The sequence below is a fragment of the Ursus arctos genome, unplaced genomic scaffold (genome assembly GCF_023065955.2).
Source record: "Ursus arctos isolate Adak ecotype North America unplaced genomic scaffold, UrsArc2.0 scaffold_24, whole genome shotgun sequence".
Classification (NCBI taxonomy): Eukaryota; Metazoa; Chordata; class Mammalia; order Carnivora; family Ursidae; genus Ursus; species Ursus arctos.
In genome coordinates this window covers 4,782,670-4,809,788 of record NW_026622919.1, presented here as the reverse complement: position 1 = coordinate 4,809,788, position 27,119 = coordinate 4,782,670, and the positions used below count along the sequence as shown (strand labels likewise).

At 55.2% G+C, this 27,119-nt stretch overlaps 1 protein-coding gene across 1 annotated transcript in view; it reads left to right on the top strand.

The window, feature by feature from the left end:
* The window catches only part of MGAT5B (alpha-1,6-mannosylglycoprotein 6-beta-N-acetylglucosaminyltransferase B), a 68,305-nt gene that overhangs the window by 17,791 nt on the left and 23,395 nt on the right, over positions 1-27,119 (top strand). Inside the window, exons 4-8 of the mRNA XM_044378739.3 lie at positions 8,840-8,955; positions 9,472-9,545; positions 10,525-10,695; positions 11,461-11,625; positions 12,361-12,530. Of these exons, the coding sequence (XP_044234674.1) occupies positions 8,840-8,955; positions 9,472-9,545; positions 10,525-10,695; positions 11,461-11,625; positions 12,361-12,530 (696 nt within the window). The remainder of the gene's footprint in view (positions 1-8,839; positions 8,956-9,471; positions 9,546-10,524; positions 10,696-11,460; positions 11,626-12,360; positions 12,531-27,119) is intronic.

Genomic DNA, 27,119 nt, shown 5'->3' with positions numbered 1-27,119 from the left:
TTTCTCCCTCCCCTTCCTCCAGTTTTTGCTCAAGTGTCACCCACGAGTCTTTTCCTGAGGACCTATTTCAAATTGCACCCCCTCGCCCAGATTCTCCATCCCTTTTCGTTCATCACCACCTCACTCTGTGTGTTTTCATGATTGGCTTGTTCACTGTCTGTCTCCCGAGCTGGGACGGGTGCTCTGCGAGGGCAGAGATTTTGCCTGTCTGATTTCTGGAGCCCAGAGTTCAATAAGTACTTGTGGGAGGAAGAAAGGGAGAGAGGGAGGAAGGGAGGAGAGGTAGTGCACGCCCTTGGGTGCTCTGTTAAATGTGAATCTGGGGAGTCGTGCCTATGCCACCGTGCGCGGCAGGACAGCAAGACAGAAGCCAGGTGCGTCCTGGCCACCCCTGCCCTGGACGAGTTTGTGTTCTGGAAGAGGAGGAGTCTGGCCCATCCGGGAGTGCCGGCTACTGCTGCATGGCCTGTAACGACCTGGTTGTTTCATGCTGGAAATCCATCTTAGGAAAAGAATCTTAACTTAGAAACGGGTTTATGAACATCTTGGTCATTGATGCCTTTTTTATAGTGTCCAAAAATTTGAGCAGCGGGGCTCCTGGCTGGCTCTGTCGGTGGTGTGTGCAGCTCTTGATCTTGGGGCTGTGAGTTTGAGCCCCATGTTGGGTGTAGAGATGACTTAAAATAAAATAAAATCTTTAAAAAACCCCACAAAGTTGGAGCAACAGTTTAAATGTCCACCAGCGAGGAACCAGCACACAGACCGTGGCGCCTCTGCTGGGCGTGGCTTATGCCACCACGAATAGGATGTTGGCAGGGACACGCGGGGATCGTAGTGGTAAGTGCCGATGTGAAGAGCAGGTTATGTAATTGTGAGCAGAGTTGAATTCCAAGTGCACAGAAGTCAGTGAAAGTAAAGTAACAATAAACAGTGCAGCAAATCGATTCTTGTCCGTGGGTAACGGGATGAGGGTTTTTCCAATTTTTTAAAAAAACTAAAAAATGCTTCTAGACTTTCTTGGCCACCTGTGGCTTGAGCGAAGAGCCTCTGGGGTCTGCCTCTGAGAGTGGGGGGCGGGGCAGGGGACACGTAACATGGGAAAGCAACTTTGGGGGCTGCTTTGAAAGGCTTGCCTCAATTACATCACACCCTATGCAGGGCCCCTCCCTAACAGGACAGCCTCTGGGTGGAGGTCGGGGCGCTGGTCTGGCCCCCGCGCTGGAGAGAGAGCCCAGACTGGTGGGGAGGGATGGGTGTAGCTGGGTGACAACATCAGTTAGTCGTCCAGGGTGGAAACCTAGCAAATTTGAGGGTAAATGTGAGCGCGTTAAACGTCCTAACAAAGACAAAGATTTTCCGCATCCAACTATTCCCCGCTTGTAAGAAAGGCAGGGCTCACCTGTACGGTAGGATGTCAGTGTGTCTGAAGTAAAATATACATACGAGATGTTTAACAAAATCCTCCAGGGGAAAGCCAGGCCCTGGGGTGTGGGGGCTGCTGCCTGGCTCCTGTGTCCCCCAGCCCAGCTTCAGTACCCGGCTTTGTCCCACTCGTGGGGCACTGATCCCTTCCCCAAGTGCTGCAACCGCACGTGGCTCGACTCTGGCTGTGTTCCTGTCCACACTGGGGAGACGACCCCTCTAGCTGTCTGTCCGTCTGTCTACTAGAAATGTGTACGTATGGTTGTGTATGTGTAGGTCTCGGTACAAGAGAGATAAGTGCTCTCTGCTCTTGCTTGGGGAGGGGCTGGCAGATCCCCAGTCGTGTTCGGAGCCCCCCACGGCCTCCCGGGCTCTGGGTGGGGGTGAAGGGGGCCGAAGAATCTGAGGAGGAGAGCCGCGAAGTTGCAGGGAAGGCTGGACACTGGGGCTAGAGTTTCTTACGTCCCATGTGGTGTGTGTGAGAGAACAGACAGAGAGACAGTCACAGAGAGAACATGTCTCCCTGCCCACAACACTCGTGTCTGGGTCTCCGGTGAGCGTGTCTGTGGGCACCTGTGTGCAGAGTGTCTGTGTTTTAAAAGGAAAGCGAATGGTTTCATAATAAAATAACAACTACTCCCAGCAAGCATGCTGGCCAGCTGTGCGGAAATCGATACTCTGTTAATTGAATGCAACCCTCATAAATCATGGGAGGAGCACGAAATTAAACCACCTTCCCCCAGGCATCCAGGAGAGCTTGTTCAAGGGGCCCGGGAATGAGGGCCAAGTGGGTGATTGCCTCAGGGGCTAAGTGGAGGGGATGACTGGAGCCGGGCCCAAGGGGAAGGAGCCACGGGGCCCTGGCCCTGGGTGGTGGAGGGAGCAGAGCATCCTTTGACTGACTGTGGTGTTGGCTGCCTCTTTGGGGGGCCCTGGGGCAGTGGCCAGAGGCTGTCTGCAACAGGGGTGGCCTTGGGGGCCAGCCAGCTCCAGGAGGCCACCTGTGCTCGGGCAGGAGGGGCTGGTGGTCCGTCTGTGGGTGCACGGTAAGGGATGCTTGGGCAAGAGAACTTTGAATACCATGGATACTAGAGTATCTCTCTGAGTGGCTCCCCAGGGGTGGGGAGTGGGGTGACCAGAGGTCTGGCTTGGCCTTCTTTCACTTCTCAAGTAAGAAACGATTGGTGGGATGCCTCGTGTTTAACAGGTGTGCAGAAATCACAGGCCCATGTCCCGAGCTCAGGTGTGCCTCACTACTTTGCAAATGCAGCAGGACGGAGCAAGGCCTGGCACAGAGGGTCAGCGTCTGAGTCCCTGCCCTGTCCCCAGCCCACACGTGACTTCAAGGACATCACCGATGTCATTTAGTCTTTTCCTGGCCAGTTTCCCCTCCATACGATAAGAGGTGGGGCTGGCAGGGCTCCGAGGTGTGCTAATCCCTAACCCCAGGCCGTTCTCAGGGCCACCGTGCCCCCATAGAGGCCACGGGATGGCTTTGGGTGCACCGAGGGGGTGGCTCCACCAAGCCAGGCAGGTAAGAGCCCCTGGTGTGGGGGGCACCTGTTAGCCCTCTTCCTGTGGGGCCAGGGCAGGGGTGGCCTCCTCAGGAAGTGCCAGTGCATCCCGGGACATGGTTTTCCCTCTTCCCACCTCTGTCCTATCCGCTCTTGGCAGACTTTGTGTCTCAGGCCGGCTCGGGCTACTCGCGCACGTTTGCTGGGAGAGAGAGGGCAGGGTCTCTTCCAGCCAGCACCATGCCTGGGTGGCCCTGGCTTCCAGGGGTCTGTGTTGCAGAGCTGGCCGAAGCAGCAGCACTAATAGTTCATGGCAATCATGTATAATAAAAGCAGCCCCTCTCTATTAGGGACTGACTGTGTACTTCGACCTTGACTGGCGGTCCAATGAGGAAGGTCCTAGCCAGGCCTGTGATGCACAGACGAGGTAACAGGGCTCAGGCAAGGAAAGGCCTGGCCCAGATTGTAGACCTGGAGGGGTCAGTGCCCAGCCTGTGCGCTGTGCACAGCCCTGTGTTCCCGAGAGCCGTGGCAACCACGGGACTACCACGTTTGTCGGGGGTGGGGTGTGAAAAGGTCCTGTGATTCTTCGTGGAGTGTCTGCCCAGCTGGGGGGGATGGGTGGGACCCATCTGACCAGAAGCCCCGCTGGCCCTAAGAGCTTCCTGATAATGCAGAAGGCCCCCATCTTTTCTGCCCCTGCCTGGCACCCACAGCTTACAGGTTGGGGGCAAGAACCTCACTCTCCTCTTGCTGACCGTGCTGTGGGGAGCAGCCAGGCCTGGCTCAGGAACGACCCATGGTTATAGGGTGAAGGGCAAAGACAGCCGGCCCTCTTCCCGCCTCTCCCAGACATGGCCCTGGGTCTCCGCTACGCACACTCAGGCCGCCCCTTCACCAGCCCACCCGGGCTTATCTGGCTTACCCACCAAATGCACTCACCAAAGATAAAACAGGAAAGGAATACAAACAGGTAGGAAGGATTAGGGGCCCTCAGTCACCTGCACCAGCAGGGAGAAGACTGGGTGCATTGTTCCCGCGACCCCCCTGCCTGGCAGACACAGTGCCAGGTCTGGACAGGCCTGGAATAGGCCCTGCAGGTTTAAGAGTGGTGTTGACCGGGAGATGCCTTCTGCTGGAGCTCTTGCAGCCTTTGCCGCCTGCCAGGGGTACTGAGGACTCCACCCCCATGACGTCACTCCCTAGGTCAAGGCCGTGGTCCTGCTGTCCTGCCCCCGCACCCACCCTTAGGCACAGACCCCTTGCAGGTGAACTGGGACCTGATTTTTCAGGTGGCCCTGAGCAAGTAACTCAGACTTGCTGTGCCTTGGTTTCCCCCTCTGGACAGTGGGGCCATTAGAAAGAACCATGACGTTGTTGAGAGAATTGCCTGGGGCCCCATCGGCTGGAGGCAGCTGCACCCCAACTTCTTAGTCTAGTCCCCTTCTTCGATCTTCCCAGGCCATGGCCCTGCTGTGGTCTGCGGTCTTGCGGCACCTGCTCTCGCCGTCGGTTTTTAAAGAGTATTCCGGGAGAGAAAACTAGTCACAGATTATTTGAAAGTAGAAAGTGCTGCCCAAATGCTAAGTCCAGTGTAATCACTGGGACGCAGGTCATTCCGTGTTGATCAGGCTGAGCTCGTGGAATTGGACAGATGCCAGCTGCACTATTCAGAGCCCCTACCAGCGATGCTCCCCGGGAAATGCATAGCGTGTGAAAACCCGCCAAAACCGGAAGTGCTTTGTTCTGTGGTCAGACATACGGAACTCCCTTTTGGGGGCGGGGTGACTGCCGTAGAAAGGGAATGAACGCATCTCGAGTGTTTATTGAGCGTCTGCTCTGTGCTGAGCACGTGATATTCGGCCTTATGTCTATTCCTTGGAGTCCCTCTGTGAGGTAATTGAGGTTATTCCCCTGTTACAGGAGCTGACCCCTGAGTTCAGAGAGGTTAGGTAACTTGCTCAAGGTCACACAGCTGTCCAGTGGAGTCAGGATTTGAATCCAGGACCTCTGACTCTGAGGCCCTCGCTCTTCCCAATCTCTGAATAACGTGGAGAGTCCCCCGCCGGGACTTGAGATGTCAAGGGCGTCTCCAGCTGTTCTTCGTCTCCGGTGAAAGTAGCAGCAGGTGAAGCTCGGGCTTCAGCAAGTGGCGCATGTTGGAGAGAAGTTTCTGACAGCAGGGGCCTTGCAGAACCTGGACTTGCTCTCTCTCTCTCTCTTTTTTTTTTAAATTTTATTTATTTACTTGAGAGAGAGAGGGAGAGAGAACACAGAGGCAGAGGGAGAAGCAGGCTCCCCGCCAGCAGGGAGCCCGATGCGGGGCTCTATCCCAGGACCCCTGGGATCATGACCTGAGCCACAGGCAGACGCTTCACTGACGGAGTCACCCAGGCACCTTAACCGTCTCTCCTTTCGTGATGGACTAAAAACCGTTTTCCCTCGGTTCTGCAGACCGTGATGCATTAGTTTCCTCAGGCTGCTGTAAAAAATGGCCACAGACTGGATGTTTTAAAACAATAAAAATGATCTTCTCTCTCCGTGCTGGGGGCTGAAGTCTGAAATCTGGGTATCAGCAAGGCCCTGTTCCTTCGGAAGCCTCCAGGGGAGGGTCCTTCCCTGCCTCTTCCAGTTCCCGGTGGCTCAGGCATCCCCTGGCTTGTGGCGCATCCCTGCAGTCTCTGTCCCTGCCGTCCCGTGGCCGTGGCGCCCTTCCCCAGCGCGTCTTCTCATGGCCTTCTCCTAAGGACACCAGCACTGAACTGAGGCCCAGCCTGATTCAGCATGACCTCATCTCAACTAATTACATTCCTAAAGACCCTATTTCCAAATAAGGTCACATTTTGCGGTTCTGGGTAGATGTGAATCTCGGGGGACGGGGACGTTACTCAGCCCAGCACAGGGATGGAGCTCTGGGCACATGGCCCATGCTGGGCAGTGCCAGGCTCCATCCGAAAGCGTGTTCCTGTCCTTGAGGACTCAGGACTCTACTGGGGGTTTCGTTTCCCCTTCCTTCCTTCCTTCCTTCCTTCCTTCCTTCCTTCCTTCCTTCCTTCCTGATTTTATTTTTGGGACAGCTGGGTGGCTCAATCGGTTAAGCGTCTGTCATTGGCTCAAGTCATAATCTCAGGGTCCTGGGATTGAGCCCCACGTCAGGCTCCCTGCTCAGTGGGAAACCTGCTTCTCCGTCTCCCTCTGCCGCTGCTCATGTGCTTTCTCTCAAATAAATAAATAAAAATGTTTAAAAGATTTTATTTCTAAGTAATCTTTATACCCAATGTGGGGCTCACACCTACAGCCCCAAAATCAAGAGTCACATGCTTCATCGCCTGAGCCAGCCAGGCGCCCCAGGACTCCACTGGGGGTCTCAAGCCGGCCCCTCACAAGCACATCCCATCATGGAGGGAGACTCAGAAGTGATCTGGCTTCCGAAGGGTGGATGGAGCAGAGTTTCCAGAGAGAGGCACCTTCAGGAAGCTTGAAGTGGGGTTCCTTCCAACGTTTCCAGGAAACTGACAGAACCCCCACTCATCCCTGACAAGGGTTGTTTGTGCTCTGGGGTCTCTGGTTAGAAGTTGGGAGGGGTACCTGCCCCTTCCCTGCTCGGGGGCATCCCCGTTGCTCCTCGACCGCCCATGCTCAGCACCAACCTTGACCTGGCAGTCGCGAGCTTCTGGCCTTCCACACGGTGGCCGCCTCCTGCGGTCAGTGGAATGTTCTTTCCAGGCAGAGGAGTGTCCATCCTGTCCCTGCAGGTCAACAGGGAAAGCAGCTCCAAAACGCTCGCTTGGGACTGACCGCAGAGCCCAACAGACATCAGGGACGTCGGGTTCATTCTCTGGCTCAAGGCAGGCATCCTCCGCGGGTACCTATCACCCCCCACGGGTGAAGTCTGGCTCTCGAGGAGAAAGTTCCCTTGGACGTCTCAACAGGCTGTGGCCCTCACAGACCACAGTGTGTAAACAGAGCAGCAGCATGTCCCTGGTTTTAACTTTTCACAGAGGAGCTGAGTGGGGGAAATATGTCTACAAGCCTCCTCCAGGGGCGATAATGAGGAAAGGTAGAGAAGCCAAACCCCTCTGGCTGCAGCTTCATCACACCAAGCGTTGGCAGTAGGGGCCTGCCCGGGCAGGACTCCATTTTTAGAGGAGGACACTGAGGCACAGAGAGGCTAAGTGACTTCCCCAGGGTCACACAGCTCCTAAGAGGCAGATCTTCAGCTCTTCTCCCGTTTTACCATAAACTGGAGAGATGCTGACCTCTCTGTTCCCCACAGCATTCCTCGGCTGTCTGAAGACCAAGGAAAAGTAACCCTACTTCCTTCTGTCTGAGGACTTTTTGAGCAAAAGAAGCATCATCTTTTAGTCCCCTCATACTTATTTGTAATCTCATAGAAGGCTGCTGTGGCTGAATTGTGTCCTCCAAAAAGATATGTTGACATCTGACACTGCCTAATCCAGTGACAGGGTCCCTTTAAAATGAGGGAATTTGGATGCACGCAGAAGGCCAAGTGATGGCAGAGATGGGGTGACACACCCCACTAGCCGAGGCTGGCTGGCCCCACCAGAAGCTGGGGAGAGTCTTCCCCCCTCCCTTCCTCCCAGAAGGAACCCACCCTGCTGACATCTGGATTTCGAACTTCTGGCCTCCAGGACTGCGAGAGAATAAATTTGTGGTGGTGTGTTACCGTGGCTACAGGAATCCAGTACAAAGGCATATGCCGTCTTCCATTAGTTTTTTATTTGTGTTTGAGAATGTTGACGGGATTGTGTGCGTGTGTGTATGGACATGCATGTATGTGTGTCGAGGGCTCATCTGCCCCTTCCTGCCACTTTCTTCCTTCTGTTGCCACCCAGCCCATGTCTGCCTTACCCCACCTGTCTCCCACACCCTCTGTGGATGGGGCCACCGCCTGTCCTCTCCTCTCGGAAGGCCGCGGTGGGAGGGCACGGTGGCCCGAGGGTGCAGGCGGCCGTCACCACCGTGCTTTCCCTGGTGGACAGATCACCCGAGAGGAGTCCTCCCTCCTATACTTCCCATTTTGTGCGGCGATAAAGCCCCCATCCTTGTAAAGTGGTAGATGGAGCCTAAACAAGGCGCGCAGAGCCAGAGGGCGCGGTGTGAATCCAAGGAACGGAATGAGTGTGTCGGGAAGAGCAGGCAACTTCCGGAGAAAGCCCACGCAGCGGCTGAGTGGGGACCTTCTCGACACAGGCCTTCGCAATGAGATAAATCCTGCATATGATGTCTCATAAACTTCTCTGAGAGTTGAGTAGTAATCAACACCAGGAAATAAATTCTCCAAAAATAAAGGCAACGCGAGTATTGGTGGTGGGTGGAGGGCTGTGATGTTTGTGGCAGTAAATGCTTTTAAGATCCTGGGAAGAATTCATGCTCAGGAGCCCAACAGTAATTTCTTAGAGGCTTCATAGCTGGCAGGTCCCCAGGCTGCTTTGGGTGGAATTTATTTGGGCACAATATAGCCCCTCTGGGAGGAAACAGAGAACAGGCTCAGGGCAGCCGGCCGTGCCCGGGAAAGGGCCCCCATCGCCTGGGGGGGTCCCAGCCCAATCCCGCCCAGGCTCTCGAATAGAAGCCCTCTGCCTGCTTTAGCCTCTGTCGCTGCCCCTCAGCACGCGGGGCGCACGCACGTGGGATGAGCGTGCAGACACGCCTGGTGCACGCGCGTGTCGTGTGCAGTGGGTGGTTAGGGAGCCCCTCCAGCTGCGGGGGGGGCCGCGCCTCCAAGCCCAGCATCGTCTGTCCATCACTGTGTTTTGGTTCGTGGCAGAGCGGCGTCTGGGCGCTGGGAGCGCTCACACCCGCTGTCCTTGCTCGTCTGCTGAGGCCCCCCAGCATGAGCCCCGTGGCGGCTGCGTGCTCACCCTGGCTTCTCTCCCCAGGTTTCCCCCTGGGGCCGGCCTCATGGAGCGGATCCAGGCCATCGCGCAGAACGTGTCGGACATCGCGGTGAAGGTGGACCAGATCCTGCGCCACAGCCTGCTCTTGCACGGCAAGGGTGGGGCCCAGGGCACCCCCTGCCCCCAGGAGGCCAGTGTACCGGCCCTGACTGCTCCCCACGGCACCTCTCCCGGCTCCGGCCTCAGGCTCTGAGCCGGGTGACTTGGGGTTCACCCCACTGTGACCTGGTGTGAGAAAGAGGTCCCAGAGTCCCCGGGCCCCCCCCTCCTTTTTTCTTGACGTGGGGAGCAGTAGGCTGGGGTCCCCCCCTAAGAGGGTAACATTTGGGTGGGTGTGTGAGGTCTGCTTATCCAGACTCTGGTCCATGGCCATTCAAGCCGGCTCCTCACTGGTTCCAAAGCTCATATGGAGGGTGGGGGCCAGTGGCAGAGGGGGGAAACCCAGGCTTGGGGACTCCCTGACAGGTGGCCTTTTAGGTGAGAAAACTCAGGGGAGGGAGGGCAGTGTGAGCTCCTGAGCTAACCCCTCCCATCGCAGACCAGGCCTCTCTCACACTTCCCTGGGCTCCTCTCTAGACCCAGGTCCTCAGCAAGCTGACCTTCTCCCCCTGCAGTGTCTGAAGGCCGGCGGGACCAGTGTGAGGCTCCCAGTGACCCCAAGTTCCCTGACTGTTCAGGGAAGGTGGAGGTGAGGCCTGGGGCTGAGGGATGGGGGTAGAGGTGACTGGGGGGGTAGGCTCCCCTTTGGGGACCCTGCCTCCAAACTAGCTCTGAGGTTCTGGCAGGGATGTCTGCTGGTGAGGACTTCTCTGACCAGCCCCTAACCCTGGTTCCTGCTGGCAGAGGTCAGCCTCGGGGAGACTGCCTCTGTGCTTGGGCCATCTGCCTGGCCCACCAAGCCACATTGCCTGGGATGATCACATTCCAGTGTTTTTAGTACTTTCTTACAGCAAACTGTTAATAACACCAATAGCAACCTGCATCCCAACAAATTCAGACACAGACTGGATCTCTTGAGTGGGCCTGACTCCCCATCCCTCCCCATCCTTGCAACCAGCTGGACTGAGAAAGCCCCCTGGCCCCTCCTCTGGGGGCTCACTTCCAGGGGCCTGTGGCTGCATGAAGTCTGTCCATCTGGGAATGCAGTCCATGGCATAAAAGCCAGCTCCTCTCTGGTTCTGAACTCCCTAAGAGGGTGGAGCAGCGGCCCGGCGCACCCCTTCCTCGGTGACATGTGGGGATCACTGTGGATGGGGCCCCTCTGGCTCCAGCCCTTGTGTCCTGACCTTGGCCTCAACCAGATCCTGCTCCCGATGGAGACCAGCCAGGCCCCGGGCTGCTGCATCCCCCACTGTTTGCCCCGGAGCTTTCCCTGAGTGTGTCGTGACCTGGCCTGGTTCTGCCGGGGTCCACCTCTTTCTGGGCCTGGGGGACGATGGTCCTGCTCAGCCTTTCCCGAGTTCTCAGTGGCCAGGACACAGGGCCAGGTCGTGGGGCTCTGGTGCAGACTCTGTCTTCTCTGCTTCTGGCCCTTGCTGCATCTAAGTGTGTGCCCCAGAGGCCCTGTTCTGAGGGACCTGCAAAGAGCCTGCCGTGGGTGTGGGTGTGGGTGTGGGTGTGGGTGGGGCTGGTGCCAGCGCCCTGGCCTAGGCTGGCCCTCTCCACAGTGGATGCGTGCCCGTTGGACCTCTGACCCCTGCTACGCCTTCTTCGGGGTGGACGGCACCGAGTGCTCCTTCCTCATCTACCTCAGTGAGGTTGAGTGGTTCTGCCCCCCGCTGCCCTGGAGGAACCAGACGGCCACCCAGATGGCCCCCAAGCCCCTCCCCAAAGTCCAGGTAGGCCTGGGAAGTGGGTGGGCCCGTGAAGGGCTGGTGGACAGGTCAGCTGGCCTCCTCAGGTGGGGCATCCTTAAGGGACAGCAGGAGGAGCCCTTTGCCCCTGGTAAAATGAGGCCAGCCAGCTGTGCCTGGTGGGGGGCGTCCCAGCCTGCCAGCCTTCTGGGGCTGCTGCAAAGCTCGGCCTACTTGAGGGGCAAGCTGGGGCCCTGGAGGCACCCCCTAAACGGACTAGAATAATAGGAACAGTAGCTATCGCTCCTGGAAGGCTTCCAGATACTTTATTTGTACTTAAACCTCCCCGCAGTCCCTTATGCGACCACACTGAGCAGATGGCAAGTCTGAGGTCTGGGGAGTGCAGTTAATTTGTTCAAGGCATCCGGTTACTCCAGCTCCACTGAAAGGTGGCCTGGCCTCCCTGCTGTCCGAGCGCCAGCTCTGACCACCACCCTCGCTGCCTCTGTGTAGCAGCTGAGACCCCTGGGGACTGTCATCGCTGACCACCTCCCAAAGGGCTTGGGACAGAAGGATGACCAGAGCTGGGCCAGGACAGACCAGTTTGGCTTGGGGGGTTAGTGTTGGTGGGTGAGAGCAGGGCTCCCTGACTGTGGGGGCCGGTGGGCCTTTAGAAAGGGCAGGAGAAGCTAGAGTAGGCCCCAGCCTCCCGGGGAGGGTGTCAACCCCTGTTCCCAGGGCAGCAGGTGACAGTGGTGGTGTGGCTTTGGGCCTGAGGGCCAGAGAACCCAGGTCTGGGCCCCCCTCCAGGCAGTTTTCCGGAGCAACCTGTCCCACCTCCTGGAGCTGATGGGCAGTGGGAAGGAGTCTCTAATCTTCATGAAGAAACGGACCAAGCGGCTCACGGCCCAGTGGGCGCTGGCTGCCCAGCGGCTGGCACGGAAACTGGGAAGCGTCTGGAGGGACCAGAAGCAGGTACTGGTTCTCTGTGCATTCAGGGATCTGTGCTCAGAGAGCTTAGGAAATGAGCTCAGGGCCCCAGGCCTCCAAGTGGGCACCAGGTCTGCCCTTGAAAAGGTTTTATTGAGTTTATTTGAATTTCAGCTGGGGCGAGGGAGGCAGAGTCAGGATAGATGTATGTGGTGGCCCCTGGCCCTGTTCAGGTTTGGGGAAAAATGTCTACATTCTGTAGACATCTTGTTCTTTTCAGGCAGAAAAGTCATGGCATTTGCCTGGAATATTGGGAATAATATAACGTGTTTTGGGGAGGTTTGTAGGTCCATCCATCCATCTGTCCATCAATCCGTCCACCCACCCACCCATCCATCATCCATCCATCATCCATCCATCCTCCATCCATCCATCCATCCGTCCATCCATCCATGTAATAAGTATTTACCTGACTCTCACATCACCCTGTTTATTTCTTTCAGAGTCCCTATCATTTCATGAAATTATCTCTTGTCTGTGTTTACTGTTGTCTACCTCTTCCATCTGGAACGTAAGCGCCTTGAGGGCGGGGTGTGACCATCTTGTTCACTTTGATCCCCAGTGCCCAGTGTGGTCACTCTGCCTTTTGGTCCCCCTGCTGGTGCCAGAGAGCGCCTGCCCAGGCATAGCCTGGAGACAGTGACTGCTGCTGGCTGGGTCCCCCTGGGGGTAGCAGGGCAATGCTGCTTCTCCTCCACGCTGACCCTTTGTCCTCCCCAGATCCTTGTTCACATCGGCTTCCTGACGGAGGAGTCTGGTGACGTGTTCAGCCCAAGGGTGCTAAAGGGCGGGCCTCTGGGGGAGATGGTGCAGTGGGCAGACATCTTGGCTACTCTCTACGTCCTGGGCCATGGCCTGCGGATCACAGTGTCCCTGAAGGAGCTGCAGAGGTGAGTGCTGGGGGAGGGGAGGAGAGGAAGGGGAACCTACCCCAGGAGCCCCTGCTCTACCTGCAGGTCCCTGGGAAGCTTCCTGGTATACTGTGGATAGTGACATTCCTCATTTCCTCTTCCTCCTCCATGTTGATGCCTGGTCATAGTTGGGATGTACCAGGGAAGCATATTTGCATAGTGCTGTTCAAACGTCCTTTTCTCCATCTTGGGCCAATAGGTGCCCTAGTGTTTGTGCTCAGGGGCTGACAAATACTGGTTTATGAAATTGAGCCATGTCATGTAGATGGCATCCTCTCTGCCTGTCGTCTTGGTGGGCTTGGTGCAACCTTGGGGTTTTTCTTCTGGAATTGGGCTCCTTCCTGGACCTATTCTGGGAGCTGGTAAGACGTGGAGGGTGGTGAGGTTGGCCAGTAATGCCTGTCTCTTCCCTGATGCTTGCCTTTCCAGAGTCCCCCTGATGTTCTTGGAGGAGGGAGAGGGGGTAGGAGTGTGTGTGTGTGTGTGTGTGTGTGTGTGTGTGCGCGCGCACACCTGCATGCAAGTCTGGTCAGGTTTGACTGCTATATTTACAGGATATAGAAGTACAGACAGTTTTCCTTCATTTACTTATTAATGTTTATTATGTTATTTGATACACACAAAAATGTCTGTAACAGGTGTTATTAGGAAGTGCAAGAATAGGGTGTTCTCCCATAATTTGCCATCCAATTTAAAGAAAGAATATTCCCAGGACTCTTATGCCCACCTGGTGCCCCTTCTCTCATCAATCCCTCTGCCTCCCGCTAGAGGAAACTTGCAACCTGGATTTTGTGTTAATATTTCTTTGCTTTTAAATAAGATTTTTTAAAAAAAATACTCAGGTATCCATAAACAGTATGTGGTTTAGTTTTATTTTGGTTTGCTTTGAGCTTTGTATAAATGGCATCTCTGCTATGTGACGTTTGAGACTTGCTTTCTTCACCCATTATTATGTTTCTAAGATTCATTCATGTTGTTCCCTGTAGCTCTATTTTATTCATTTTCACTGCCGTTTGAGATTTCATTTTGTAGATGGTCTGTCATTATTTTTCAGTTTTTCCTAATTGTGGACATTTCCCCCCTGCTTTTGTAAGTTATTTTGAGTGACACTGTGTAGGCATTCCTGTACCTGGGGTACCGCTGTCACAGTTTCTCTTGGGTAGAGACGGAGTCTCTCTTCCGTATAGACTAAGGTGCACAATTGCTTTGACTAAGGATGTGTGAAAATTCAACATTATAAGCTAATGTCACTTGTTTTCCTACGTGATGGCACCAACTCAGCCCCACCACTTGGAGGTTCCCAGTGGCTGTGTTGTCACATGCTAGGGTTATTACACTTCCTAATGGAGGGTGTCATGATATCTCGTTATGTGATTAACTTAACTTGCATTTCCCTGACAACTGATGAGACCCAGTGTTCTGTCCTATGCTTGTTCTTTCCTCTTGATGAAATGCCCATTCATGTCATTTGCCCACTTTTCTGCTGGGTTGTTTATGTTTTCCTTATTGAGTTGTAGGTGTTCTTTATATATGATGGGTATAAATCCCTTGCAACTTATATCTGTTTAAAAATCGTCTCCTAATTTGTGGCTTGTCTTTGTCATTTCTTTCTTTCTTTTTTTCCTGAGGAATAGAAGGCCTTAATTTAATGTAATCAAAGTCATTGATTTTTTTTTCCTTATGGTTAGGGGTTTGTGCTTTGTGGTTTTCTATTCTTCTTTCTCACAGGGCATGACTCAGGAAGGCCCCAGAGTTGTTGCCTACAAATGGACTTTTCTTCATCAGCCCATTAACTTACCCGAGGGTGGTTTTCAAGCTAAAATGTGATTCTTGTCCAGAGCCCGCCCGTCATCTTGATGGTCTGTTGGTTCTAAATGTCTCTCTCTGATCAGCATTTTGTCCTGGCCATGAATGCTGATGCTCTGTAGCACAGGAGTGTTGGAGAGAGGAGGATGCTGATGGGGACAAAGCCATTGACAGTCTTAGGCAGCTACTCGGCCTCTGCAGTTTCGCTCTGCAAGTCGGAGTCTGCCAGTAACTCGAGTAGCACTTCTCATGACCTCGATCGGAGGGCAGTACTAGGACCAGCTATATTGCATAGGGGGAGGCCACTAAATGACCTAGTGGTTTGAAGGTTTTTATTCCCGTGGCTTGCAGTTCATACCACTGGAGTCATTCTTTCAGGCTGATGCACTTCTCCAGTAGGCCTAGGAAAGCTGAAAAGTGTCTTCAGAGAGAAACAGTATATATATAAGAAGATCCACTTCGAAGGGGGAGAAGGTGACAGGGACTAACTCGGGGCTGCACGGTTGCGGCCGTGTTGGGAAGCACAATCCCAGGTTGGGGGCAGCAGGTTCTGGGGGAAGAGGTGCCACCTGGGAATAGCACATCCCCTTCCCCCCCCAGTCTGGCTGAATGTCACCTGAGTGGGAAGGAACTGGGCAGGGAGCTGTCCCCATGTGCTGGTGCTGAACCTGTCGAAGAGCTACTCAGCGCTGGGAGAGGGAACCAGCATGTCCCTCCCTCTGGCTCTCACCCTGGTGGCGTTTTGTCGTCAGACCAAGCTGTTCACATTGTGCAGGTCACTTCAGCGCTGAGTGTGCCCACTTGCCACCTGCCAGCGCACACTGCTGCTCACCGCCAGCTCCCTCTGAGCAGAGGACACAGATGCATCAATACTGTGGAGTAGAGTGCTGCTAATGTTTGCAATGATGAGAAGAAGCATCTTTGCCTGGCCTTGAAGCTTCCTACAGGAAAGTCAAATAGGGTGAGGGTGAGGAGGAGAAAAGAGAAAAGGGACCCAGGGTCTGGGAAGTCAAGGAGGTCTTGGGCATAGTCCGGGGCTGTGGGTAGCCACAAGCCAGACCTGCCTAGGGCAGAGCAGCAAGCAAGGGTCTAGGGGCCCTTGTCCCCTAGGTCACCAGGGCCCCCAAGATGCAGTGGGAAGACGCCTGGGGGTGAGGGCTGTCTGGACTCCTCATCCCAGGCTCTGCCACACACAAAGTCCCCTGTGAGCATGGAGCGTCCTATCAGCATTGCTGACACCTTGACCTGCCTCAAGGTTAGATGAATTCATGTTTATCAAACTGCATTCAGCTTGATTCCTCCCTTCTGGCCACGCATTTTCTGGGGCCAGAGACGTGAAAACTTCCTTCCTTTACTGCTCCCTGTGGGAAGGCTTCTCCCATGCATTTGTGACGGCCCAGCAACCACACTGAGAGAATCATCCCTCTGTGAGAGAGCAGGTATTCGACAAGCCTCCTTAAGAGATGGGAACTTAACTCAGTGACTCAGCTTCTCATCCCATGCTGGGGTGTCTCCTTTCTCAGCCCTCACCCCGAGTCCTTACCTGCCCAGAGCACTTCCTCCTCTGGCCACTTCCAGGGTGTGGCACTGAGCCTGTGTTTACTGAGGCTGCCATTGCTCATAATGGGGCCAGAGCAGTGAAGATGGGGGTCACTGCACCCAGGAGGTCTTGAAGGTGAGGCCCTTGTGTAAAGTACCAAGATCTGAAATACCTCTTGCTGCTTTTCCTTTACAGCACCCGTGTACCCACATATACACACATGCACATGCGTGCATGCACCCATGTACAACCACATATGCATACCCATGCTTGTGTGCACTGCTCATGCGTGCAAACACACGTGCCCATCCCTACACAAGGCTCCCACACACCCCTGTGCACGACATGCAGCACACTGCACATGCACGCACAGGTGTGTGCACACACACTCTCACACTCACACACCCCACACAGACTCCGCATCTTCTCGCCAACATGTCACTTCATGCCAGGCTCATGTGGGTCTGAAATTTCCAGAAGCAGGGGCTCCAGGGAGAGGTTACCTCTCATCTCTGATTTGCAGTTTGTTGAATGGGCAGACCCTGGGCTGTGCCCAGACAGCTCTTTCCTCGGTCCCCAGTGGCGTGTGGGTGCAGGTGAATGCTCTTGCTCAGACAGGGCAGAGTTGTTGTAAACAGCCCAGACACCTCAGGGAACAGCCTCATGAAGGGGTTTCTAAATCTGTATCTGAAGCAATTTCAAGACAACTAAAAGAATAAAAACAGAAAAAAGAAAACCACCTTCCCCAGGAGACATAATACAGTTATGTCTACAAAATTAACAGCATCAGCTCTGGTTGGAATACATTTCAGGTGGGGATTCTTACCCCCACTCCAGCTGCAGAGCAGCCTTAGAAAACATACCGACATTTGGGTCCCGCTCTTGGTGTCTCTATCTAATGGGTCTGGAGTGGGGGCCCACGTATCAAGCTCTCAAAGCTCCCCAGGTGATCTAATGAGCAGTGAAGGTTGACAAATGGAAAAATTGGTGCTGTGGCTTTTATAAGCCTCCCCTGGGATCCCCCACCCCCAGCTTCTGGGCTGCTGTGGGGTTGGAACATTGGCCTTCTTGGCTTGTTCTCAAGAGCTGTCCTCTGTGTCCCTGCTGCAGGTCCTGAGAGTGGGATTAGGGCCTGGGGTTTGGGCTCAGGTCCCTAGAAGACTCATAGAAAGCATGTGTGGATCCCTCCTAAGCCCACATTTGCATACCTGAAAGCCCCCAAAGTAGCCTTGGTTGCAGGGAGTGGGCTGAGGAGGCACCCCTTGGAAGTGGCCCAGATAGTGGGGCCTCTCACGCCTCACCCAGGGCACCAGGGCACCAGGTTCCATGCCCTTTCTTGCATGTACTCTTCCCCTGCGACAGATGTAGTCCAGGCCTGTGAGCTCCTCAAGCTCCTGCCAGGACCACCCCAACGCTACCTAAATGCAGGCCTTTCCTTCCAGTGGAGATTTCGATATAGGTGTCTATCAGTTAGCTAGGGCTGCTGTAGCAAGGCACCACATGCTGGGTGCTTGACAACAGAAATGGGTTGTCTCACAGTCTGGAGGCCAGAAGTCCAAGATCAAGGTGTCAGCAGGGTTGTGCCTCCTGAGGCTGTGAGGGAGAATCTGTCGCGGACTCTCCCCTGGCTTCTGGTGGTTTGCCGGGGATTTTGGGTGTTCGCTGGCTTGTGAAGCGTCATCCCGCTCTCTGCCTTCGTCCTCACGTGGCCTTCTCTCTGTGTATGTGTCTGTGTCCAACTCCCCCCTCTTATAAGAACGCGCCATACTGGGTTAGGACACATCCTAATGACCTCATTTCCATTTGATTACCTCTTCAACGGCCCTGTCTGGGGATAAAGCCGCATTCTGAGATACTAGGGGTCAGGACTCCGACCTAAATTCTGGGGGGACACGATGCAACCCATAGCAAGATGGTGACCTTCTGAGCCTGGAAAGGGGTCACGGGCAGAGATCCCACTGAACGCACTCATGGCGTTGCTGTGGGTGCTGCAGGAGGAAGAGAGTCATCCGGAGCCTCACCTCCCAGCCTTAGGGAGCCATTGCGTGCAGGCAGGTTAACTGGAAAGTAAGTCAATGAGAGATGATGGCGAGCCCAATTTGGAGTCTCAGCCTGGCTTCTGTGACAGAAGCGTCTCCCTGGTCTGGCTAAATGACCTGTCCAGGGGAAGGCAGCGGGACAGAGATGCTGCTGCTGGGCGTGCGCTGTGGTTTGTCACAGATGTTCACGGCAGATGTCTTGGCCACTGTCTAAGCAACAAGGCTGGACAGATGAGACGCCTTTCTCTGTTCCTCGTATTTTGGTGTTTTAATTAACCAGCTCACTGGAGTGATGTTTGGGGCAAAGCACAGAGCCCACATCTGGCTTTGCTGCTGCAGGATGTTTCTGGGGTGAGAGGTGGTAGCGGGAACAACGAGCTCAGTGATGGGACTGGGACTGCGGGGGGGGGGGGGGGGGGGGGCGGAGGGGCAAGGGGCGAAGGGGGACTGCAGGGGCGGGGCTTCAGGGGCGGAACTTCAGTGGGCGTCACAGCCCTGCCCCCGCCCACCGCTCTCCTGGAAGGGGAGGCGGGGCCAGATCCCTTGTCGGCTGCACCCCGACTGGGCCCTCAGGAATGCCCCATCCACAGTGGGCATTTTAAATTAAGCCTTTCCTGCCTGGCCAGAATCGGCGGTGCTCATTAATTTTATTTGCATAATTTCAAGCATCATTAATAGTACATGGCATGAGGAAAAATTACTGAGCTCTTCCTCCATCCATGAGTGAAATTGGGTTTAGTAGAAAATTAGTTGACTTAACTGGCAAATGATGAAAGCTTGAGAGGAGAATGTTTAAATAGGATGAGGAGGGAAAACTCTTGGTCGTCAAGCACGGGGACCTGGTGGAAATCAGTCTCCTGGCGTTTTTGTTTGATCGGTGCTGTTGTTTGTCCAAGGGAAATACTGGGGAGGGTCCCCGGAGGGTAAGGGAGGCAGGGACCACATCCCCGTCCTTGAGTGCAGCCCAACCCTCTGGGAGCCAGGCCGGCAGGCCTCTGGGTGTCACCAGCTCTGACTGGCTCAGACTGGCCTGAACCAGGCTGAGCTAGCCGGCCCAAAGCAGTCACCGGTGGACAGCGCCCGCCCTTCTCAGAGGGGGGAGGAAGAGAACAGCGCAGGGGGAAGACCTGGAATTTGTGGGTTCAGACACACTGAATTAGAGGTGCCCACGTGGAGGCAGCTGGTGATGGGCCTGCCACTCAGAATGGAGACAGCGCGTTGGCAGGTGGCACCGCTGAACACAAGTGTGATTAAGTTGCCAAGCGATGGGAAGGCCTGAGAGCAAAGCCTTAAGGAAGGGCAACAGAGGCCTGGCAGAGGAGGCTGGGGAGTGGCCGGGAGGGTGGAGCCATGGGTGCCAATGGAGAAGGAGGCTGTGCCCAGTGATGTCAAATGCTCACGCCAAGTAAGAAGGGGACTGAAAATTGCCCAACGAGTTTGGCCACGTAGAAGTCATTGTTGACCCTAGAGTGACCCAGCTTGGTTGAGTTTTGGGGACACATGCCAGAGATGGGTGGGTTGTAGGCTGAGGGGGAGGCTGGCGAGGTAGCAGCAAGGGTGATGAGAGGCTTCGGCCTCGGGGAGCCTGGCTGCAAGGAGAGCAGAGGCCCAGGGAGGTGTGTGAGTTTCCTGGGGCTGCCAGAACAAAGTGCTGCAAAGTGGGGTGCTTTATTGTCTCAGGGCTATGGACGCCAGATGCCTGCCTTGCTGCAACGGTGGGCTGGCTGGTCCGGAGGCTGTGAGCAGAACCTCTTGTAGGTTCCGGCAGCCGCAGGCTCATCGGTGGCCGCCTTCTCCTGTGTGTATCTGTGTCTGTGTCCAATTCCCCTCTCATTGGGACACCCCCGTACTGGATTAGGGCCCGCCCTAAATGACCTCATCTTAAACTCATCATCTGCAAAGACCTTCTCAAAGACCTTCTTTCCAAAGAAGGTCACACTCCCAGGTACTGGGGTTAGGACTTCAACACCTTTTGGGGGAACACAGTTCACCCCGTAGCAGGAGGTTTGCTTGTTTACTTTCAGGGTGGGAGTGCCGATGTGTACATGCTCGTGCAAAGGAGCCCGAGAGAGGGCAGGTGACGATGTAGGAGGGGGATAGCGTGGTGCCTGGCGGCGGCCCCAGAGGAAGGCCCCAGGAAGACGGGGAGGAGAGCCTCATGGGGCGGGGGTGCCGGCATCTGCAGGGAGTGACGTGGAGGGCGGGAATGTGAGGACAGCGGACAAGACAGACACATCCCCTGGGGCTCCATCTGGATTTGTGATGTGTTATCCCTTGGGAAAAAAATTTTGAACCAAATATGGCAAAATGTTAAGACTTGACAAGGCTGGGCAGTGGGAATACAGGGCATTCATTATATCGCCGTATTATTTTCTACAATTTTCTGGATGCTTTGGAACATTTTATAATATCTGAAGTACATAGATGAGAAATAGGGAGGACGAGCCCATCTAGCACGTTTGCGCTTAGCATACTCCTGTAAACAGTGGTTGCTTCTCTTCGCCACACATTCCAGCCCCACGTTCCAAGCAGCGGCATGAGAGGCAAATGCTTAATTTATGCTAAAAAAACTCCGTCTCCTCTCCCCTCTCCTTTTTCCTTCTCCTTCCTTGGATTCCAAGGAGGCGTTTTAATCTCCTGTGTAGCGGGATCAGGGTCTGCATCGCTGAACGCCATGGAGGTGGGGACCTCTGCTGGGGGGCCTAAGTCGCGCTGGCCCCCATCCATCCCCCCTCAGAGTCCAGGGGAGACGTTTCCTTGCTAGCCGCCCCCCCGCCTCCCCCTCCATGCTGCACTGAACCACAGGGAGTGGGAATCTGTTTCTTACAAGTCTGACCAAGTCTTGACATTGGCCAACAAACATGACTGCACAGATGCAGTGGCCCAAGTCACCTTTCCCAGCTCCGGCCTTGTCTACACCAGGGCAAGAGGGCTGCAGGGGAAGAGACATTTAAAGGAGACCTGCGGGGAGTGAGGTTAGAAATGAGGCACAGGCTGCCTTCTGAGGCTTTTGAAGGAAGGGTAACGAGGCAGGATTTGTTTCTGGGAAGAAGCATGAGCATGTCTTCAAGTCCTGGGGGCTATGGGTTCTCCCAAGGGAGGTGGGGTCCAGTGTTCTCTCCCCACCAAGTACAGAGAAAGGGGAGATCTTGTCAGGCAGCAGCTGGAGAACAGGTAGGTGGACCGGGCCGGCCTGGGCATTAGAAGCCGTCAGCTATCTCGATTATAGCCTGCACTGGGCCTGGAAACCACCGTCCTGCTACCTTTAAGGCAGAAAAACGTGTTTTGCGCTCAGCCTTCATTGGACATTTGTTATGTAAATTGGGGCCTGTCTGCAAGGAACAAGGCAGGGAACAGCCAAAGGGATGTGTTCCGATTCCCTGACCACATCCGCGCTGCGCTGGGAGCTGGAGGGAGTCTGTGGTTTCATCTAGCCACCCCGCCCCCGCCCTCCCCCCCACCTCTGGAGCGGCGGCCCTATTCTTAGCCCTGACTTTGCATCGTAGGAAGGAATGCTGGGGAAGAAGGTGTCAGCTTTGGACACTGGTCCCAGTGCAGGCTGCGCGGGGTGGGAGGGATATGCTGCTCTCTGCGTTTCCCTTTTAGAAACCTCCGGCCTCTGCTCCTTTTTGCCCTTTGACTAAGGAGCACATTCTGGCTGCCTGGTTTGCTCAGGAACGAGAGTGCGTCCTGGGCAAGAGAAGAAAATACTGCAGGACAATAGAATTCTATTCTCTTTGGTGATCCTGGCATCCCTTCCGGAGCAGTTCCTTAGCTGCCCGGTTAACTCTCTGGGGCCCTTTCTTTCTGCCCCCTTTGCTCTTGGGCAGAGGCAGTGGCCTGCTCCAGAAACAGGCCATGGGAGAGAGACAGGGGCAATTTCACAGTGCTCAGGAGACAGGTACCGGATGGGGTCAGCGGGATAACAAACATCCGGGGAGGCCAAAAAGTCCTGGGCTGCCCCAGCCAGTGTGCTCCCAGCAATGAGATGGGTCTAGAAGAGCAGACGTTCCCTGCGTGCACTTAGCACCTGGAGCCAAGGATCTCTGAGCACTTTGTGAGAATTCTTTTTAATTAGGTCCTTCCCACACAGAGAAGAGAGGGAGGGAGAGAGAGAATAATTTGTTCCAGAATTTGAGCACTACCTGGAGAGATTATTTCCAGCCATAGACCAAAGGCACAGGGAGAAATAAAACCAGAGAATTTTTAGCCTAGAAGGGACCGTGGAGATCCGTCCGAGCGTCCTGTTATGGGAGTGGAGGCGGAACCAGAACAGTCTGACGCCGGTGCAAGGCCACCCAGCAAGTTCGTGCTGGGGCCCAGGAGTGATTTCCATGGTGCCAGCTGAACTCAGTGTTTTGATTTCTAGCGAAGGACTTTTTTCTTTTTTCTTTTTCTTTTTTTAAAGATTTATTTATTTATCTTAGAGTGAGAAAGTGAGGGGAGGGGCAGAGGGAGAGAGAAAATCTCCAGCAGGCTCCCCACTGAGCACAGAGCACAGAGCCCAGTGCAGGGCTTGATCCCACGACCCTGGGATCATGACCTGAGCTGAAATCAAGAGTCAGACATTCAACCGACTGAGCCACCCAGGCTCCCTGAGGATTTGTTTTTTCAGTTGATCATAGACTGTGTTTTCCCTGCCTCCTTGTCCCATCTACCCATCCTATCTTTTAATCTTTTAGCAAAGAGTAACCGAGTCTCCCCTTCTCTGGGTATGTGCTGTGCCCCGACATTATGGCCAGCTGGGAGGCCAGGGGGTGCTAGAGAAGATGGGGACACGGAGTATCTTTGCGGGGGTGGGCATGGGCCCCTGCGTATGAACAGTTTGGCTTTTAAAAAAATTTGTAGTCAAATACACGTAACAACGTTTACTCTCCTAACCATTTCTAAGTGTGTGGTTTGGTGGTATTAAGTTCATTCATGACGTTATGCAACCATCACTGCCATCCCTCCCCAGGACTTTCCTCCCAAACCGAAACTCCGTCCCTATTAAACACTAACTCCCCAGTGCCCCCCACCCTGGGGCTGGCTCTTACGGGTGGATTAATTTGGGTTGGGTGTGGGGGCCCCGTGATAGCCAGGTGAGCTATAGAAAAGCACTGTTTTCCAAGGTCACCCCTTCCCCCACCCCTTTCATCCTGTGTTCAGGCTCCCACGCAGGTGGCCCGGGGACATTTGGAAATACACTCCAGCCACCCGATTTGGCAATTCCATGTAGACGCCCCCGTCCTTCCCACGCATGGTGTAGGGTGGCGGGCAGCGCCGGGCAGATGTGCGTGAGGCCCCCGGACAGGGAGCTGCTGTCTGTCCCGGCTAGACTCACCCACCCAGGGGCCCCACGGTGTGCTGGGGCTGGGGCGGCTCTGAGGTGTCCCCTCTCCCCCTGACACAGCCGTGGGCGAAGAGTCCGAAGGGGAATGAGGAACTTGGCATTGGAATTAAGAAGCCGTCTAGACGGGGGCCCTTGGAGGCGTCAGCACGGAACGTGGATTTGTAGGGCCGAGGCTCTGTGGGCACCTTTGGCTGAAGGCTGTCAGGAGACGGCATTTTTCAGCTCACGTCACTGCTCCCACCAACCACTTTGCGTAAAATTGCCCATAAAAGCGAGCTGAAATTACAAGCAATGAAACCACAGCCCCCTTCCCGTGGCCGACCCTCTCCGCTGTCCTCCGGGCAGCTCCGGGTCCCTGTGGGGCAGCTGTAGATGTTTCTCTCCCCTGAAGTCGCTTTAAATGGAAAACCCTTGTTTTCTAGGGCTGGGAACCGGGCGGTCCCTCTTTAACTCCTCCTGGGAGGGGTACCTGCAGTCTTTGGGCCAGTTTCTGTCTCCTCTCCTTCCTGTGGGATGGCTTTGCAGGGCACACAGGGCCACTGGTGTCCCTGTCCCGAGGTGTCCCAGGAGACTGCTCACTGTCCCCCCCCCCCAAGAGCCAAGAGCCGAGACGCCCATCAGCCTTGAGCACCCCTCACCGGCCGTCTCTCTCCAGATATGCTTTCCTTGGCCACATCTTCAGCTTTCAAACCAGTTTTTCCTGAGGGGGTTTACCTGATTCATTGGTTTGTTCATTTGTTCCTGAACATAGCAGGTGCTTGTTGGCCCAGGTCCGGTCCCGGCTCTGGGCTTTCAAAGATGCCCTGGCCCATGTCCTCACCCGTGGTAAGGAGGTGACTCCAGACAGTGCAGGGCAGGGATGGAAGCAAGCAGTGGGGCAGCACAGGGGCTGCGCATCTCTGGGACCAGGGGTCCAAGGAAGGCTTCCTGAAGGAGGAGGCAAGGACCAGGAAGTGAGAAGTCTTCTGGGAGGGATTAGAACCAGGTTTACATTGTGGAAAGATCTCTCTAGAAAAGAGACAAGACTGGAGGGACACAGAGCAGAGAGGAAATTATTTCAAGATTTGAGGTGAGAAATGACAGGGCCTTAGTTTCGGGGTGGTGTGTGGATAGCATCGGAGGGTCAGGAAGGAGTGGCCGGGCCCAGAAATTCAGAAGGCAGAACGGATGATGAGAGGAAATGATAATTAGTGCGACTTTCCCTTGCCGTGCCTCAGTTGATCCTACCAGGAACCCTGTGAGGGAGCCATTTTTATTGGTCTGTTGCTGAAGAGAAAAATGAAACTCCAGGAGGCTTAAGACTCCTCCGGAGTTAGCAACAGAGCTGGAACTGGAGCCCAATCTCTGCTGGCAGCCAGGGCTCGGATTTCAGGGATGGCACTGTGATCCCACCATCCGCCGTCCTACCGTCTGTGGCCTGGCTGGCCCGGGGAGGCAGGAGAGCTTAGTGGGCGGGAGTGTGGGCTCCGGAGCCCGACTGCCTGGGTTCCAGTCCCAGCTCCACAGCTTCCTGGCTGTGCAATCCTGGGTAAATTACTAACCCTCTCTGTTTCCTCATCTGTAAAGGGGGGAGCAGGATAAGAATGGGTCTGATCTTGTAGGGTGGTGGCCCAGATGAAAGGACTGAATGAATTAATAAACTGAAAGTGTGTAGAATGGTTCCTGTGTTCAACATTTTAGCCCCCCAGATGACGAAGATGGTGGCGCATGCCTGAGCACATCAGGGCGGGGTCTTTCTCCCAGGGGAGAGCGGCTCATCTGGCCTCTCGGTGGTCCTGGGCTTTGGGACCGAGTCCAGGGCTGTGGGCAGTTTTGGGGCAACAGAAGGAAGGCCGCACGATTTTGTTGGCACCACACCTGGCCACGGAGGGACACGTTGCCTGGAAACCAACCGGAAGTGTAACGTGGACAAGCAGCCCTGTTACCGTGCAAGTAGCAACAAGCCAACCCACCCACCGCTGCTGCTTTCAGAATTGTTAGTCCATTTTCCCAGGCCCAGTTCCCTGTGGGCGGAGCAGCCCCCTCTTCCCGGTTTCTGCAAGGAAGGGGCGGCGGACTCATTTTGTCCTTCTGCCCGTGGCTCTGCTCTGAGTGGAGGGAAGCGGGGAAGGGGATGGTGTCTGTCTGTACCTGTGGTTCCCGTAGCCCAGAGCAAAGACGTTGCTCCTTTGTGGGGCATCAGTCTTACCGGAGGAGTTTGGGGGTGAGAGAAAGCCCGTGCTTGAATAGGGATGGAGGGACGTCCTACAGAGTAGAATGCAAAATCTGCTGCACACTTCAGAATATCACCAAATATTTCATGAAGTCTCCAGGCTGTGGGAGCTGTTTCCTGTGATGGCTCCAGACCCCTGCGGTCTGGGCTCGTTCTCCTTTCCTTTCTGGGCATTTCCACAAAAAAAAAAAAACCCTCACGAAGCCTGCCCTGCCTTTGAAGTCCTGGAGCATCCCATGTGCTGGTGTGGTTGGAGAGAGGGGACGCGTGGCGGCTGGACGAGGGGGGAGGGAGCCCTTGGCCACTGTTCTGTATCCAGATTAGAAATTTGAGACGCTGCTTATTAGGTTTTTGTGTTCTCCTCTTGGCACTTAGCAGCCAAGGTTCTAACCTGGCAGGGGGAGCTGGGTGAGGCTGGGGTGCACTGGCTGGTGGAGAGCGAGCAGGCACAGGGAAAGCCCCTCCCTCCCCCTCTGCTACCCTTCTCTGCAGGGCACGGCCAACCCCTGATGCTTCAATTCCAATCACACGTCACACACAGCCTCCCCTGCCGTCTTTCCATCATGGCCTTGTCATCTGGTTACCATAAACCTCGGGCAGTGTGCTCGGGGGACAGTGTGCGCAGCGCCCCCTCCCCAGCTTCTGACGGTGATGTGCAGAGCATGAGCAGAGAGAGCGCAAAGACGTCCAGGCTGGTACTTTTCCACCTGGCTTGAACGGGCTCTAGGTGCCCGAGGTGTGACCCAGGGAGCCATCCATCGTGGCCCTTTGCTGTTGATGAGCCAGTGACCTTGTCAGAGCTCCTCCCCCACCCTGCCTGAGTCTGCTCTTCACATGGACCCCTGAAGGGGCTCACTGGGAGGTCTCCTGGACCCGTTCCAGCGCAGGCATCTGGACCACGAGTCCAAGGGAGATGGGAATTCAGGGGAGGCGGGTGGCTGCTGTGGGGTCCCCAAAGAAGGGGGGGGGCTTTTCTACTCCCTGCCTGGCTCAGGGGCTCAGTACGGACTTACTGAACGGGCAATCTACATGTTTCCTCATCCCCTCAGAGGGGTGGGTTGTCAGGCCAAGCCGGGGCTCCTGGATGGTGGGCAGGGGGGGTTCCGGGCAAAGGAATTTATACTAGCAGCTGTGGCCGTGTCCTCTAGGCTCCAGAGAGATGACCCAAAGGCTCTGGCACTGGGTCACGAGAGGTAAACTTGTGTACATGACCTGGCAGGCAGGGTGACCCTGTGGGGCAGGGCTGGGCGTCTCCATGGGCCATGAGCCAGTCAGCAGAGCGGAATTCTATCTCTGATGCAGGGCTCTCTGCTCCAAACACTGAAGCCTCACTAAGGACCATAGTGAGCATTTGTGGTAATTTGCGAACACTAGGTAAAGGTGCCCCCTCTGGGCAGACACAGCCCTGCAGGGAGCACATTTGTGCAGATTAACGAAAAGTGCTCCTTCCACCTGGTGGGTAGCCCAGGCCAGGGGCACAGCTTGGCAAGCTAGGCCGTGCTGGATCTCAGTCCTGCTTCCTCTCATTGGAGTCTCTTGTGCAGTGAAAAACCTACACAACTGGACATGGCCACCCCATTCACTTCCTTTCCCAGTCTGCCAGCACTCATGTGCCAACCCCACATTCCTTTACAGTGCC